Below are 18,122 nucleotides of genomic sequence, written 5' to 3'. Positions count from 1 at the left end.
TACATGTGGTAAACACTTCCTAGTCTGATTTTTTAACTTACAAATGAATATAGCATGCAGAATCAGACTTTAACACACCCAATCCCCCATATTCTGTGTTTTTCACAGGCCTTTTCCCTCAATACATGGCATCCGGTTTAACCTGCCAAAATATATCAAGGGATAACTGCGAGGGTGTGATAACTTGTAATTCCAATCTCTGTGCAAACACATTTGCACCGCGATTTAAATTTAGTCCTGCACTTGTAATAAGCACCAGTGAGTAAATTTAGTTACCCTGAAGTAATTTCTCCTCTCGGTTGGAGAGGATATCCCTTTTGTATCAGTGAATTGCTTCCCTCCCTGCGCTGCCCCGCATGATAGCTGCTGCCCGTTGCACGTCCACTCACCCTTGCTGATTGGTGTTCATGGCCCTCCTCCAGCCGCAGTCTCCTACCTGCACTTCATTGCTGGTGGGCTAGTGGGGAGCATATTTGCTCTGCTACTGTTCCGCCTTATGTCCGTGTGCTTTCTAGCTTTTTCACCTTTGCCTTTGTGCAGACTCTTTTCACTTTTTTTACCCTCTTTTGTGCCGTGGCACTGCTCAACTCCTGCGGCCCTCTCCCTTCCAGCACCCTGATTTCCACTTCCGAATCTCACCTCTCAGCTGTCCAGCCCTCCCCCTCACACTACTTAATGGCGGCTGCCAGACCAGGAAAGGAGCAATTTCACTGACCTTGTCAGTGAACTGCTTCCCTCCCTGCGCAGCTTCACCTGATAGCTGCTGCCCCTCGAAGGTCCACTGACCCTTGCGGGTTGGCTTTCGAGGCCCTCCTCTACTCGCAGGCTCACAACTGTGCCTCATCCCTTGTGGGCTAGTGGGGAGTATCTCTGCTTGGCTGCTGGTCTGCCTTCTGTTCTTGTGCTTTCTGCATCTTTTTCCCCTCTGCCTTGTTTGCACTCTTTTTTACTTTTTTTCTCTTTTTTCCCCTTTTTGCAAACTTTATTTGCTTTTTTACCATCTTTTCTGCTGTTCCCCTGCCCAATCCCTTCTAGAGCCCTTTTTCCTGCTTCCCGATTCCTGCCTCCCAATTGGCCAGCACTCCCTCTCTTACTATTTAATGGCGACCGCTGCAAGGTTGCACCTCCAGCGTGCCGCAGGCTTGCCAAAGGCAAGCCCGTCTGCGCCTGTCTACGCCTGGACAACTCCCAGTGCCATGTACCCTGGTTCTCGGACCTTCCAACAATACAAAGCCAACACCCTCCTCACTCTCAACAATAGACACAATGCCACCTGCCATCTTGCATTGCCGAAAGACACCCAAGGAACTTTTTTCTGCTGAAACTGCAGCTGCACCCTCACCTACCTCCGCACTCTAGCTCCCCCCACCGCAAGGCTGACCCACAGCGCACCCAACCGGCTCAACTGTATCCTCTTCAACACATACACTTCCACAAACTAAGCACAAAAATCTGGGACCACCTGAGCTCCGTCCCCCCCTGACATCGCCTTCCACAACGAACCTGGACGAACCCCAGCTCGGGCCCAGACATCGCAAACGCCATACCCGACAGCTACAAGATCACCGACAAGGACCACACCGACTGACCAGGAGGAGGCATCGCCATCATTCACAAGAACTCCCTCGGCCTGACCACCCACTAGGATAACCCAGTAACAACCATGGAACATCTCCACTTCCAGGTCCAGACCATCCCCAACATCACCCTCAGCGGCACACTTGTCTAGAGACGGTCTGGCCCTCTTCTAGTCTTCACCGAGACCATCATCAATTTCATCACGCCCCAGGCTCTCGCATCTATGATTACATCCTACTCGGTGACCTCAACTTCCACCTGGACAACCCCAATGACCAGAACACTGCATCCCTTCTGGAGAACTTCACCAACATCGGACTCAAGCAGCTAGTCACCTCTCTGACCAATGCAGCAGATGCAGCAAGACATAGGCTCGACCCCGTCTTCTCTGCCAGCAAAAACATCACCTACAGCCACAGCTCTGAACTCCTCTGGACCAACCACACACGTTAATTTTGCTTTCACTAAACGCACCATACGCCCCCGCACCTACCGCCCCCACTGCCGAAACTAGAACAAGGTCACGTAAGAACACTTCACTGCCACCCTCAGCACACCACATTGGTGACACCCACAAACGCCACTACCGCAGCACACAACATCCATCTATGGATTTCCAACTGTTCCAACGCACTAGTGACACTCAAGAAAGCACTAACAAAGCAAGCAACATTCCAAGAAAGCCAGTTGGTTCACTGCTGCCCTCCACTAGTCCAGACGCACCTGTAGACTGCTCGAGAAGAGATGGAGGAACAACAAAACCACAGAAGCCCACGTAGAATTGAATGCCGCCATCCCGGCACACCACCCCCTCCTCAAAACTGCAAAGAAAATGGTCTTTCAAGACTTAATCAATGCATGTGCACACAACAGCAAACAACTCTTCACCATTGCCAAGGTGCTTGCCAAACCCAACGGCGAGACCACAGAAGTCTCAACCTCCCAAGACCTCTATAACAAATGCAGCACCTACTTCCACCACATGATCAAGCAGTTCTATGGCAGCTTCAACACACAAGACCCGCCCATCACTCCCACCCCCACCACATGAGATACCACCACCCCACAACATACCCTGCTCAACTGGACCCGCTCACCACAGACGACACTCTGATGACCATGAAGAGCATTCACTACAAATCACCCTCGGACAATATCTTCCAAAGAGCCACCAACTCCATTGCCTCCGAATTACGCTGCACCATCAACTGCGCCATCTAGACCGCTACCTTCCCCGATTACTGGAAAGATGCTGAGATCAACCCCATGCTGAAAAAAACGTCCACCAACTTTGTTTTTATAATGCAACAGAACAAAAATGAATCACTTGCACACTTAAACATTTCTAATATAGATATGACTGAAACTCTGAAATGAATCAAACGAATGTACAATAGTTCACATTTTTATGTTCTTTTCACTGCTACTTTTGATTTTGACAATAAATAGTTACGTGTGTTTCTGTCTGGTCGCAAAAATATTATAAATACTTTTGGTGCAAATATACAAAAGAGAAGTCCAGCACTAGATGCCAAAATAGCAAAAATTTCAGTAGCAACCAGATACTTTCCCTTTGTGCTCAGATAGGCTGGAATGAATGATAGCCAGACGCTGACAAACACAAGCATGCTGAATGTGATGAACTTGGTCTCGTTGAAGCTGTCAGGTAAGTTCCTGGCTAGAAAGGAAACTAGAAAACTCACACTGGCCAAGAGTCCCATGAAGGCCAACATGCTGTAGAACCATACGATGGAGCCCTCATTGCATCCAAGGACTATCTCTTTCATGGCAGGGCTCGTAATGTATTCTGGAAAAGAAGGGTATGTTGTCAGCCAAGTCACCCCAATGATCACTTGAATTAGCGTGCAGGTCAGTACGATGGCGTAGGCTACCTTTGGACCCAAGAACCTTATTAGATTGCTTTTGGGGTTTGTGGCTCTGAAGGCAATAACAACTGTGATGGTTTTAGCAAGCACACAAGAAACACACAGGGAGAAGATGACTCCAAAGATGATTTGGCGCAACATGCAGGTCAATTTCTTGGGACGGCCAATGAAATTCATGGCACAGACGAAGCACAGCATAAGTGAGACCAGCAGGATATAGCTGATGCCACGATTGTTAGCTTTCACCACAGGAGTGTCTCTGTAGAAAACAAAGACCCCAAAGACACAAGATGCATTTAGGAAGAGCAAAATAGATATCAAAGCTAAAGTTAAACCAAGAACATCCTTGAAGGACAGAAAAGTAACCGATTTTGGAATGCATCTATCGCGTGACTCGCTGGACCAGTGATCATCAGGGCACTTCACGCAGTCTGCAGAATCTGAAATAGAAAATATAGACTTAGCTTGTGACAGTTTAAATAAATTAAAGACAGAAGTTTGTTGAAACTATCTCAATGTTATTCTAGAAACAAGCATTGGCATAGCAAATAGGTTTAGCCTTTGGGACCTTATAAGTGTTTAGCCATACAGCATATTATCAGATTACCAAATACATTACAAAAAATAATATTATTACATGAAAATGGTCTGATAATCATAGAACCACCTTCTGAAGAATGCCTGGAGTACTTAATGAGCTGGGGGCGCACTCAAAAACAATCGAAAGTATGTGTTGCAAGTTATGCTCATGCTACGTAAGAGTAGCACAGTGGTCACAGTGAGAGTTACTCTGCACAAACACACTACTTTCATTTCACTCTCCATGTCAAACAACCATGAAGAAGCACAGTAAGCTAGAGAAAAAGGCCCATCATGCACTACTCCGATACCAAATAAACTGCCCACAAACCAGCCACCTTTCCTATCACTCATTGATGTTGACCATGTGCAGTACTCCACTGCCCTTTGGCTAGCTTTGCACTAAAGAGATACTACAAACACACACACAAAGCGAGAAATACAATATGAAAACATTCAAATACCAGCTTGTAGCCCTTCCAGAATCTCAGAACATGTACAAATGGCAATATATTTCTCTAAGAAAGGTGACAACATCCTGCTCCTCTGCCAGAAGGGGTGCGTTTCTTGAGAAGCTTCTCTTTCTGTCAGGGTTGCCATAGAAATTCCTATATGCCACACAACAAATGTACGAATGTTTTAATTTACCAAACGTGTACATTTTGTGAGTTGTAGCAGTAGGCACTGACCCCAATAGACATACAGTACAAAGATATAGGAAGCAATACTTTGTGGATGGGAAGCTCAAGAACGCTCAAAAGATATTTGAATACGAATAACTTGATGCTCTGTTTTAAACATACTAACTCGTTTTTGTCTGAATTTTATCCTATAACATGATTTTTTTCTAAAATATGAACTGTATTATCAATTGTTGCTTTTATGGTTTTCCAATGTGTAAAGCCGAATAAAGAATTATTATATATATATATTTGAATACACTAAGCCATCTAACATCCGTACATCTATTACTCTTCTCATCGTGTGAAGCAAATTCTGCTATTCTGGGATTTTTTTATCCACAGAGTGTGAGATATCTGTTTGTATAGTAGAAGAATACTCCATGTGAACTAACTGGTGAATTCTAATATACTGGGAAGCAAAACGTTGTACTCTGTAAGATGGCCACTCATACACAGGGCATTTTATCCAAGCACACCTTGGGGGGGGAGGGGGGGAGGTGCAAAAAGGGTGAATGAAATGGTCATAACACCAAATATTTGACCAGTCTGCAAATCATTTCCCAGTATTCAAACTGCTGTAGAGTCTTTTATTGTGAATAGCACAAGTCTTAAAAACACAAGGTCTTAAAACTCTTATAAGAAGATTTAATATGAACAAAAGCACATAATGTGTGTAAAATGTTCAGACATATCCGTAACGCAAGAGACTTTGGGATTTCCAACTAAATTGTAAATCTGATAAAGACAGCAGGTGGAACTAGGACTGGGCACAATTTCGCTTATTTCAGAGAAATTCTGTGTTACTCTTTGATGCTAAATACCGATAACTAATCAATTCTACTCCAAAAGAAAATTTGGGGTTACAAGGGGGCATCTAACAATAGCGCCAAGACGCCCTCGGGCATTCACGCGCTTTACAAGCTTATACATCAAATCAAATCAATTATTTTTGTGCAAAGAAATAGTGCTAAATACAGAATTATCCTTCTTGTGTAATTGAAGCGTAACCTTGTGGAATTCTTAGGTAATTCTGCATGATTATGCTGAACAGAATTACGTGAGTTACGCCCATCCCTAGTTGGAACCTGATTTCTATATATTTCACTTTGCTAGATGGTTTCAAATTAACATTCACCTAGTTCTGAGCTGTAGTTAAGGTAAATGACATCAACAAATGCTGACCTCTTCTTAGGTTCGATATCTCCTTAACATTTTTCAAAAGCAATGTTTATATTGTTGCTTCATTTGCCATTTTCTTGAGGGAGCTATACTTTTGGCTGTTATTCCATTTCTCATTGAATGTATGCTTCTGGGCGCCATATATGAAATGAAGTTGACAATTTTAAAAACCCGAGGGGCTTATTTATGAGATGCTTGCGCCGCAAGCCTTTCAATCATATCTTTTGCAAGGCTTTCGATGGCCTCATAGATATGGAGCAAGACAAAGTAGCGCAAGTCGCTGTGTTAACTTACTTTTTGCAAGGGAGGAGTTCCATTGGCATAGCCGTAGGTTTTACCATGGAACACTCATGGTTTTTTACGCTGCCTCAGATTTACTTAATCACTTAAACCTGGGGCAGCACATTCTGCAGCACACATAGAAAGAGGAAAACGCCTATCGGGATTGTTTTTGTGCAGGAAGGTGCCCCTTCCCGCACAAAAACAATCCTGCATGCAACACAGACATCCTTGCACCATGGTGTAAGGGTGCCTTTGTTGGCACTAGTCAGCAAATTGTGTGCCAGGTCAGGGTGTAAGGACATGAATGCACCGTATTTCATAAATTCAGTGCATTCCTGCCCTTTCACATTAGCTTAGTTTCAGACAAGCACAACAAACTTGAATTATAAGTCACAATCGGTGGCAGTATTATTTTGCTGTTTCATCATTTTAAAACTTAATAAAACAGCATGGGCACAAGTCTCATCTTATTATTACCGTTTTAACACTTGAATATAGCATTTATACAATTTATACAATACAAAACCTCACGGAAAAGTTACTGTGTTCAGCTTGCCTTTTCTACACCTCACCATTTCCCGGAAGACATTAGTACACAAAGGTAAGAAGTGTAGCCTGTGAAGATAATGTAAATACCCAGAGTTTCGACTGCCACCAATTATAACACAGATGCATGTGATTAAGTTTATGGGCCATCATTGAGAGTCACAGCACACCATGCTCATGCACCCATCTGGTTGCAACCTTGCTCTGGGTTCTGCTGCGCACCGCCCAGCTCCTAGGGATTGGCTGTGATCTGCAGCGGGCCACCCTGGGAGGGTCATCCCTAGATCCCGCTGCCTGGAAGCACCAATATATGCCAGTCAATAAAACAGAATTCATAAATGCAGCTAATCATCTGATAGGGTGTCAAGGATCTTGCAGGTCCCAGAGGCTTATTCAAACAGCACAGTCTTTAGGGCCATTCAGAATTCTACAAGTGAGGTGATTGTCCAGAGGTTTGTGGGAAGCAGTTCCAGGTCTTTGCTATGATGTGGGATAAAGAGCGTCTTCCACTTCTGCTTTGGTAGAGGTGGGGAATATGAGCAAATGAAAGGGAGGTAGAACATAGTCTTCTCGACAGTTGGTGGAAGTTCAGGCAGTGATAATGTATGTGGGTCATTGGTTGTGTAGTTGCAAGGGTCAGCAGCTTGAATTGGCATCTCATCTGTACAGGGAGCCAGAGGATTTGCCTTAGGTGTGGTGTGATGTGGGTTCGTCGAGGAAGGCTGAGGAAGGCTGAGGATGAGCCTGACTGCGGTGTTGTGTATGGTCTGAAGTCTCTTTGGAATGGAATGGAAAGGTATTTTATTTAGGAGGTGTGTGGCGACTTCTACGTAGAGGGTGTTGTCATTGTCCAGTCGGCTGGGGATGAGGGCCTGTATCATGCGCGTCTCATGTGTAGGAGTAGCCACTTGAAGATCTTACGTAGCATGTGCAGAGTGAGAAAGCAGATGGAGGAGACGGTATTGATCTATGATTTCATGGTGAGCTTGTTGTCAATGATAATTCAGAGGTTTCTGTCGTGGTCGGAGTGGGTAAGTTTGTGTCCTAGGTCACATGGCCACCAAGAGTCATTCCATCTTTTGCTGCTGTTGCCAAAGATCAGTACTTCCTCCTTGTCTGTGTTTAGCTGCAGGCAATTGTTCTTTATCCAATCAGCAAGCATCCGTGGAAGTTGGTTCTGGTAGTGGTAGGGTCGTCAGTGAGTAATGTACACAGTGAAGTGCATAAATTAGCCGTAAATTAACATATAGTAAATACATGCCAATGTTTAATATTGAAAAGTGCACTATTTAAAACAAGAAGGCAGCTATATTTATATGTGGAAACCTTAAGAAGGTTTCTGCAAAATTTGAATGTGTTAGCATTGTGCAGTGTACGGTGACATGTACTGCACACTGCAAAATGGTGTTTACATATAGAAAATGCAATGATGCGTAATGCATTGCATAATAGTGTAACAGTATTTAACCATTCCAGGATGGCCAACACTTTGGTTCTAAATGTGGTAGCCATGCTTGAAGTTTGAAACAACCATAGACTATTTACAGTACACAACCTCTGCAAGAAGAGCACCCACTGCCAAGTTTAGTTTCCGTATTGCAAGAAAAAGCCTGTCGAGTTTAGATGTCAGCATTTTCTTTTTTCTACTTGTATTGTTTAAATTTATCTCGCATATGTTTTCACATTTTAGTTTTATTGCAGTTGTCAGAGGGTAAATGCAAGAATGACTAAGTGGATGGATGAATGGATGCATGAGTAGAAAGATAAGTAACAAACTGCATGCATGATAATGCATTGAGTGCCTACATTCATCAACAACAAAAAGGCACTTCCATTCCAGTGATTTTCAGAACCACAGCCAAAATGGAATTTTAAATTTTGAACTCTCGCCCTCAATTAGTTTTTTTTATGTGGCACGCTCTTATGGTAGTCTCATTAGACTGCTGGCTAAAGCTTGTCATCAATAAAGGGAACACAAAACCTGATAGTGGATCTTCTTGAAAGTATATTAAGAAACCGTGGAACATAGTACTTGGCAATAAAAAGGGTAACAATGCAATAGCTCAGTGGTTCAAAGACCCTGTTGAGCATCCCTGTTATTTATTTGAAAAAAAGATTACTAACATCCTATTGCAGGATTGGAAAAGCTTATGTACCACTTCAAACACTTCATGGGCACTAAAAGCTGTTATCTGCTTTGCAGAAGGGTCTACAACAAGAGTGGAAGAAATTCGTTTTTTTACATAGTACGTGGATGAAAATCTGAGGGCATTTCCCTAAATTTAAAAGGGGGGAATGTAAGTGGAATACCGTATGCAACAAGATATTTTTGTCCTACCCAGTATAGAATTCACTGGTGAGGAATGGATCACTGACAGAATATCGGAACCAAAAATATAGTGTGGGCATAATATTGTGTTAAAAATATTAGGGACCAAAATACCAAGAAGTTAAGCGCAAATAGGTAAGTATAGATTTGCTATTCTTCACGCAACATCTACATACCCTGAAGATATGTATTTTGCCAAGGTACATACATGTGAGTTATGTATAGTAAAACTTTACCAACCTACAGAAATTTGCCTTCATGATATTTTTGCCCTCAGTATTTCTTGACACCATATTTTGTCCCACAATATTTTTGGTTCCGATATTCTGTGTAAACACCACCAGGAATAATTGAGTCGTACAGCACTGCCAGGTTCTGAGCAATGTTTATCCCTTTATTGCAATTACATTATAGTAATAACACTGCTTGTCTCTGGACAGTGGAGAAAAAGGAGTGTTCCTGCCGGGGTGGCCTTTAGAGTGAATTGCCCCGCTAGAGTGCCACTAGGATCTTGCTGGCAGATGCCACACACAGGCTTCCCTGTAGTGTTGGACTGGCCTGGCTGGCTGTGCCAGATGAACCAGCTTAAAACAATCAGTGTGTGAGACATTTTTTTTCAGGACCAGAATACCTGCAACACATCGGTCCTTTCAAACTGTCGCATCTGGAAGTGCCAGACTGCCCAAAAGTCCAGTCCAACACTGTTTCCCTACTGGGGAAGTTGATTTTAAGAGCACTCTCAGAGGTACACTTAATCTATTTTACTCATTGGGGTAATTACATTGGCCATCCCCCACAGTGCTCCTACTACAAGCATTATTACAGCCACCACCATAACTCCAATATTGCTAACACCACGATTACCACCATCCATGTTGGACTCTAAGCTCACATGTTTTTCATCCCCAGGCAACTCCAGCTCCTCTCTACAGGTAAAAATAGGCACATTTTGCCTGAAAATATTGACCAGCCCTAGTCAACATTGCCTACTACTGGGGAAGGATGTGGGGTGAGGTGAAGATGTAGACATGTAAAACATGAGGTTGTGAGCTCCGATGGTGGCTGTACTGGTGGTTGTAGTAAAAGAGGTAATGATGATCGAATGGCGGAGTGAAAAAAAGTGGTGGTGATAATAGGAAGAAGGTAAGATGATAATAGTAGTAATATAAGTGGTAGCAATGGTGGAAATTGTGGTGGTGATAGCAATATTGACATGGGTAATGCTGATGGGTCGGTGCTAATGGCAGCGGTAGCAGTGATGGTAGTAATGGTAGCTTTCAAGTTAATAGTAATGTTTAGGATGATGGTCAGAAATGCATTGGTGAAGTAATTATGTTAGTGGTGATTGTAGAGCTCATGTTTGTGGTAATAAAGATGGTGGTGGTGGTAATGGTGATGTGGAAATGGAGGTGCTAACAGTTGTGGTAGTTCTGGTGGCGGTGGTAGTAATGGCGGTGTAAAAGTGTTGGTGGTAAATATTGTTAAGGTTGATGTTAATGGTTTTAGAAAATGTTGCAGTGGTAATGATAGTAATTGCTGTGTTGGTGCTGGTTGTGGTGGTGCTAAATGTGGTTTTGCTAGTGGAGGGGGTGCTTTTAATGATGGAAGAAGTGGTAATGGCGGTGATAGCACTGGTGGAAATCTTTAAGGTAATGGTGACAGTAATAGTGATGGTAGTAATGGTTGAGGTGGTAATAGTAGTGTGCTATGGTACTGATTTGAATGGTGGTAAAAGCAATTGAAATGTAAAGTATGTGACAACACCGTAGTAATGGTAGAAATTCCAGTGCCATTTGGCTATGGTGGTAATAGTGGTGACAATGGAGGTGGTGCTAATGATGGAGATGGCTATGGTGGTAATGATCATGGTGTAATTGGTGGGGATGGTAGTGGTGGTGAATATTACAACTATATTTTCAATGGTGGCAGTGATAAAGGTGGATGTTGCTGGCAATGCAATTGTGGTAAAGGTAGTGATAGAATTGGTAATGGTTGTAAAGTTGATGGTGGTAGTGGTAATGTTGTTGGAGGTGAAAATATTTGTGGTATCAATGGTAGTTGTTGTTATGGTAGTAGTTCTAATGGTGAGATGTCAGTGCTAATGTTGGTGCTGACTGTGGTGGTGACGCAAATGGTGGTGGTAATGATAATGAGAATGTTGGTGACAATTGTGATGACTGTAAACAGAAGCAGTAATGGTGGTGGTAGTAGTAAAAGTGATAGCCGTACTAGGAATGTAATGCTGAGCCTCAATGGAGAATGAAACGCGAACAAGCAGTGTGGAGGCAGATGCAGGAGCAGAGCAGATGCACAGCTGGGAGACCTCACACATGAGTGGACGAGTGGTGAAGGACCAGAGAAGGGCTGTAGTCATTGAATAGAAAGGAGACACCCCTCAGCATCCATCGCTGGAACCCTGATTTAGCGGCACAGACTTTTGCCATCCTCCACGCGAACCTCTGAGTCAGATGGAGGTTGCAGCATGCTGGGCAGGAGAGGGCTGAGTGAGCGCTGTTAGTGCTTCAGCCACCAGTTTTCTGTGCTGTCCCAATGTCGTCCCTACAGTTGGGGCAGTGGGAACCGGCTGCCAGCATGGCATCTGTGCCCACCATCTTCCCGCCGTACATACCGGGCCCAGCCATTATCTTCTGGCTCCCCTGCCCTCCTGGGCGTCCTGGTCTTGCAGCCCCTGGTACCTTCATTGGATTACAGATACACCGGCAGGGACAAGTGGTGGAGTTGAGAGGGGGAGGAGGGTCAGCTGAAGAGACTGGAACGGACCTGTCGCATGTGGGAGCTCAAAGTCCAGAGTGCTCAAGAAGAGCAGCAGGACAGTGGGATAGCAAAGGAGTGGATAAGGTGGCAATTTGTACTCGCTGTGCTGGGTAGAGGCCCATCTTTTTTGTTAAAACTGAAAAAGAAGGCAGCTCAACAACAGTAGGCTCTTGTCAATCTTGTCACTCACACCAGTGGTGGTTTCCTTATTGGGAGGCGCCGGGGCCTTGCCCCCTGTAGTTTGCCCCATATTACATTTTTACATTGCATGTACTGTTTTTTTGGCCTCAGTGAGCAGCATGGCCCGGGAAAAGTTTCCTTACAGGAGAGTAGCGGGTGAGGAACTGGGAGCTCACTCGAGGCAGTGATTGACAGGTCAGGTATCGGACCTCCATGGGTTGAAGTGTGCATGTCGGGTTGGCCAGGTGCCATGCTCTGACCAGACTAACATTCACACCTGAACCCTCACCTGCCTGCACAATGAAGGGAGCCTGGGGGATATCTACCACAACCCCCAAGTCTCCTTTGGAGTGTTGGAAGAGACTGACCAAGCCAATCCTCGAGATGCTCCGATGCTGTAAATAGCAAGGGAGCAGTGTGTAGGTTTGCTCAGGAGTCGCAGGGTTGGGACTGAGGGCCAAGCTCATAGCTGGTGGTCACAAGTTCGATACACGCATGGAGGCACCTAATTTAACAAGAGTGTTCCAACTTCCAGATGGTGGGGTGAGTGTATTCATTGTAAATAAACACGTTTGGCACAGTTGTGCACATATCGATCAGGGATTCATAGAAACTGGCTGTCAAGTGGTAAGGAGTCCGTTTTCCGCTGCCGCACATGTCCTGCCCCCAACAATGAAGATGAATATACATTGTATATTGGCTGAGCTTTGTGTTGGCAGAGAAAATAAAAATAATTTGTAGGGATAATGTTGTGCCACTGTATTTAATTGAAAGGAAGCACGCCTGCTCCCACAGCAGGAGCCAGTGTTTGCTGTTTCGATGGAAGGGGATACTGGTAGGAGCTGTGTTCTGAGGGTTGCACCGATGGAAAAAGGTGACTGATTGATAGGCCGATGGTGCACAGTGCACTAGCAGTTGCCTTGCCTGCATGCGTGATGCACCTTGTGCAAAGTGAGGCTGTGACAGAGTGTGACACATTTGTATTGTATCGGCCCGGGTCTCAGATGCACGGTTCAGCAGAGAACAGAATCTGGGGTATCCAGTGTTTTGTTTATGGTGCTGCTGCTGAAGCTATATGTGTGTCTGTGCACTCTGGCAGAATAGGACTTAACCAAAAAAGGCAGTGACTTAATACATATTTGTGGTATTTGTTGGGGTAAAGCGCATTCATGCAAATCACGTTGTTGGTGATGTTAAGAACAAATGGACGGTGCATGTGATTTGCAGCAGCCATGTGAGCGAAATTCATTTTTTACTGTCAGTGATCATTTATAATTCAGATTATGCTTAAACCCTCTGCTTAAAAACCATGTCATGCTTGCTGAATTAGGTAGGCCTGTTAGCAAAAATCCCCAAATCGTATCATGCTTGCTGTTTTAGGCCTGCAGGTGCCAGCACTGGAGGTGTTCAGCAACACAAGTCAGCCACTGGGGTGCAGAGACATCACAAGAGAAGTGCGGGAGGACCAACCGTAAGCCGCTAGCAAGCACAATCTGCCTCCAGGCCCCACGCTTCACAGTGTGACCGTCCACTCACCTGTCACTGGCTGCTTATCATTGAGGGCATCACAGCTAGCAAGTACACCTACCACAAAGCAACTGCAAGTGGCCATGAAGTATCTCCAGACCTCCTGACTCCAAAATATAGCCTCAAGCATGACATCGCCACCTGTCACCCAAGTGTAACAAAGTAAATCATACTCATTTCCCAGGTGTGTCACTAAAAACACCTAAGGAGCATCACACAACCCCGGTGGATCCAAATGCCTGAAACATCTGGAGACCTATAAGACACTTCTGGTGCTGGGGAACGATAGCCACCCAGGAACCTTCCATGTGCCCCCATAAACCTTAGGTATGCTGAAGAAGAGTATACTCGACCATTGGACTATCCACCCTTGGGATTGCACGCGGCTCGGTGTGGCCCTGTTGGGAGTTCCGCAGTGACCCCTCAGCATGGCCTATGAGAGGCCCCGCACAGCCCATGCAGTCACATGGCAATACAGGAGCATGGACCTCAAGGAGACTCCTGTGAGAGAGGAGGCCAGGCAAGAGAGTAAAGTCTGAAAGTGCTCTGCTAGGACAACTGGGAAGCATTATAGCCTCCAAAGAAGGCCCTCATCCACCAAGGTCATCCTTAATCTTTGCTTGTTTTACCGGCCATCCGGACCTGAGCGCCATCAAGATCCCCAAAGTGGACTCCACCCCTGCTCCAGATGCACTCTTGTTTAACTGTGTAAATAGTATCCAGCACCATGAGATCAGGCCAGTCGAAACTATAGTGACGAGGTGGACTAAAGTCTCCTGACCGAGCGGTCCGGAGCTCAAGCACTTCCCAGCATGGCCTGAAGAGACTATTTGGTGTTGTGCATTTGTTGTTTGTTTCCCATAGGTTGGACTTTTGTTTATTTCACTTCCAATAAAGTGTGTGAGGAATGTAGTGTCCTGTGGGACACGTTCTAGTGTTCAGGAGATGGATGTTATACACTATACACCCACCCATCACATGTGTCACCAGTCAGGTGACCCTGCTAATAAAAGGGGACGGGTGCACATAACCTGGCCCAGTTATCAGTACCACATCTTGGTGTTTGCGTCCCTTATTTAAGGTGCATGTGGGCCCAGGGCACACAACACTACATTTATCACTGCCAAATCACTGAGTTTTCCCAATCTTTTTGTGAAATGGGATGATAAAAACCTGTTTTACAGCGTTCACTCATCAAACGCAGCCTTGAGTGGAAGGCCAGACACGGGAATAAACTGAGCCATGTCTTCGCCGCAGAGAGTGCTGATGCATAGAAGTGCAGTGGTGCTGCAGAAAAGGAGCTTTGGTGACAGATTTTTTTCTCTTTCAAGGCAGCAATGACAGTTTGTCTGGAGTGGACATGATGAAGGCCAATACATAGAAACAGCCTTAGGCACATCTCTTTCAAGGCAGCAAGGACAGTTTGTCTGGAGTGGACCTGATGAAGGCCAATACATAGAAACAGCCTTAGGCACATCTCTTTCAAGGCAGCAATGACAGTTTGTCTGGAGTGGACCTGATGAAGGCCAATACATAGAAACAGCCTTAGGCACATCTCTTTCAAGGCAGCAATGACAGTTTGTCTGGAGTGGACCTGATGAAGGCCAATACATAGAAACAGCCTTAGGCACATCTCTTTCAAGGCAGCAATGACAGTTTGTCTGGAGTGGACCTGATGAAGGCCAATACATAGAAACAGCCTTAGGCACATCTCTTTCAAGGCAGCAATGACAGTTTGTCTGGAGTGGACCTGATGAAGGCCAATACATAGAAACAGCCTTAGGCACATCTCTTTCAAGGCAGCAATGACAGTTTGTCTGGAGTGGACCTGATGAAGGCCAATACATAGAAACAGCCTTAGGCACATCTCTTTCAAGGCAGCAATGACAGTTTGTCTGGAGTGGACCTGATGAAGGCCAATACATAGAAACAGCCCTAGGCACATCGCGGTGCTAGCCCGGTAAAGTTGCGCTTGACAGCATCTCCCCCTTGGAAGGCACGCAGGAATAGGAACAGAGAACCCTTCCTCTTTCTTATGAAAATGTTGGCAGACAAATTATGGAAGAATTAAATCGTTAATTGCCAATAACATTTAAAATTTTTCCATAACTCACTTGTCAAAGTTGTCAACGCTTGGGTTGGATCTGCCTGAGGCATATATTATCTAATTCTTACACAGGGGCTGTGGGCATGATGCACTGCCCTGCAGGAGGTCCATGATGTAACTGGGGTTCTTTCGAGGCATACCAGCATTAAGGCAATGAAAGATGTAGCCACACATTTGCCTGTCTTTCTTGAGTCTGGCAGTCGGCCATTAGGCTGTGTGTGTGAAATAATATGTTCTCAAGCATGATGTGCTGCCTTGCAGGAGATCCGAGATTTAACTGGGTTTTCTGAGGTATATCTGACATCAAAGCGATGATATTCACGGCCATGCATTTGCCTCTGACTCTCTGGACTCTGTCTGACTGTTACTGCTGCTGGCCGTTAGGCAATGTGTGCAAAAAATATGTTCACAAGCATGATGCGCTGCCTTGCAGGAGATACTAGGTGTGACTGGGTTCTTCTCTGAGGCATTTCCGACATCAAGGTGATGACCGCCGTAGCTATGCATTCTTACACATACACATTGCACATACATTGATATGCAGCCAAATATATATATATATATATTTATTTGCATATTTTATAAAGCGCGAACTTGACCCAAAGGTATTGGAGCGCTTTACATGAGCACCGTATTTACATTACACATTCAGGCACTGGGAGATTAAGTGATTTGCCCAGAATCACAGGATGTGGACGGGACACTGCCCTGGGCCCTGCCCCATCTGACCCACGCATTATGTGGCCAGGCACCAACAGGTTGTGGAAGTATGCGCCTTTGCGCATAAACAGCGTACCATACAAGAGTTTTCAAGGCGCTATGAGGCACACACCCACAAAACGTTGTATCAATTTACTTACAGGCCTTCAAGATTTGTCTGCGATGCAGGCCTAAAGTAAATTTTACAGTGACCTTAATTACGGTGATCCTTGTTTACTGTGACATGGTGATTTCCTGCAATGATTCTCAGGGAGAAAAACTACTTCATGAACAGCAGCTGCGTGATTTACAAAGTTGGTAAATGATACCGCTGTTTCTGATGATGTAGTGGACCAGCAAACGTAGCTAATGCTGTTCGATTTTCAGGATACGGGTGATGTGCTCTTGTTGTTTCATTATCTGAATGAGAAGTACAGTGCCTTTTAGGGTGTCCTGCTGCCTTTTAATATGTATTCCTTGCTGTATCATTGTGTCCAGTCCGACAAATCATAATAACTTGTATTTCCTCTGTAGATTTAATTTGTAAAGGTATATCAATAAATACAGAAATCTGTGTGGTACTCAGTATTTTTATCTCAAAGTCCTTTATGAAGTTCAGGGGTTATACTAAATAAGCAGCTACCTTCATTATTATCATATGAAATCTCTTTAATGATGTCAGGAGACACTTTGCCACACTTCTCCTTTTGTTTCACCTAAAAATCTTACCAAGTCTCTTGTATGCAATGGAGATTGTGTGAACTGATCACTGGTTATTCCTGTACTCTTTGTGGTGAATTCAGCACATACGTGTTGGGTTTGATGGCATTCTTCTGCTAGAGATACTCCTTACTACACTTCGAGTAGGGCTCCTTAAGAAAGCTACTATGGAGAGAAATATTAATTGAGCAGCAATCAGGCAGCACCTCTGGGAACAACTTCAATATCGCCCTAGACTTATTTAAACGAAAGTAAGACACACTGTGGGCTATGGCTTCACTGGAGTCAAAAGGTTACCTGAAGGGCTAAAGCCCCAAGTTAAGCATGGGGTTGATATGGCCCTATACTCTTACCAGGTCAGATATGAATGGATTTGATACTCATGCACCATAAAACGAAAGCAGCAAAATTTGAGTTTGAATATAGAGCACAATGTTCGTAGCATGTTTTTACTTATAAGACATTAAATTCTGCGACTAAGAAGTGTGACTGGGGACTGGGATAACATTAATAGAAATAAAAGATTATGCCTAATATGTTCACAAGGAATACAGGTCTTAAAATCACAACATTTCTGCCTGTCCAGCATTATACTTGCAACAAGTAAAGTTTTTTAAAACAATTATTTATACATAACGAGGGGCCATATGTAGGTAATCTACATTTACTGATTCTAAATATACAGAATTTTACCGATTCGGTATTTCAGAATCGGTAAATGGTATGTAGGAAACAATTCGGTAAATATTATCGAATAGGTGAGATTCAATATTTAAGAATCGGTATTTCCTGATTCGGTAATTCTCAATCATTCCTATGGGCCTAGAGGCCCATAGGAATGAATAGGAAGCCATTCACCATTACTGATTCGGTAAATACCGAATCGGTAATAGGGAGCACATATTCATGGGTGGGAGGGTGTCACATTGACACCCTGTTGCACCCCTGAATGGTTCATGTGTGCACATGTGGCACACATACATGTCCTAAGGGCTTGTATGTCTGCCACATGGCACTTTAAAAAAAGCACAAAATCGCTTTTTTAAAGGTTT

At 44.3% G+C, this 18,122-nt stretch overlaps 1 protein-coding gene across 1 annotated transcript in view; it reads right to left on the bottom strand.

Moving 5' to 3' along the window:
* Positions 1-2,984: 2,984 nt before the first annotated feature.
* The window catches only part of LOC147703534 (extracellular calcium-sensing receptor-like), a 401,340-nt gene continuing 386,202 nt past the window's right edge, over positions 2,985-18,122 (bottom strand). Inside the window, exon 6 of the mRNA XM_086929504.1 lies at positions 2,985-3,904. Within this exon, the coding sequence (XP_086785630.1) occupies positions 2,985-3,904 (920 nt within the window). The remainder of the gene's footprint in view (positions 3,905-18,122) is intronic.

This window comes from Lissotriton vulgaris, chromosome 7 (assembly GCF_964263255.1).
Source record: "Lissotriton vulgaris chromosome 7, aLisVul1.2, whole genome shotgun sequence".
Classification (NCBI taxonomy): Eukaryota; Metazoa; Chordata; class Amphibia; order Caudata; family Salamandridae; genus Lissotriton; species Lissotriton vulgaris.
The sequence above is the reverse complement of the archived record's forward strand: the minus strand, read 5'-3'. Positions and strand labels throughout refer to the sequence as shown.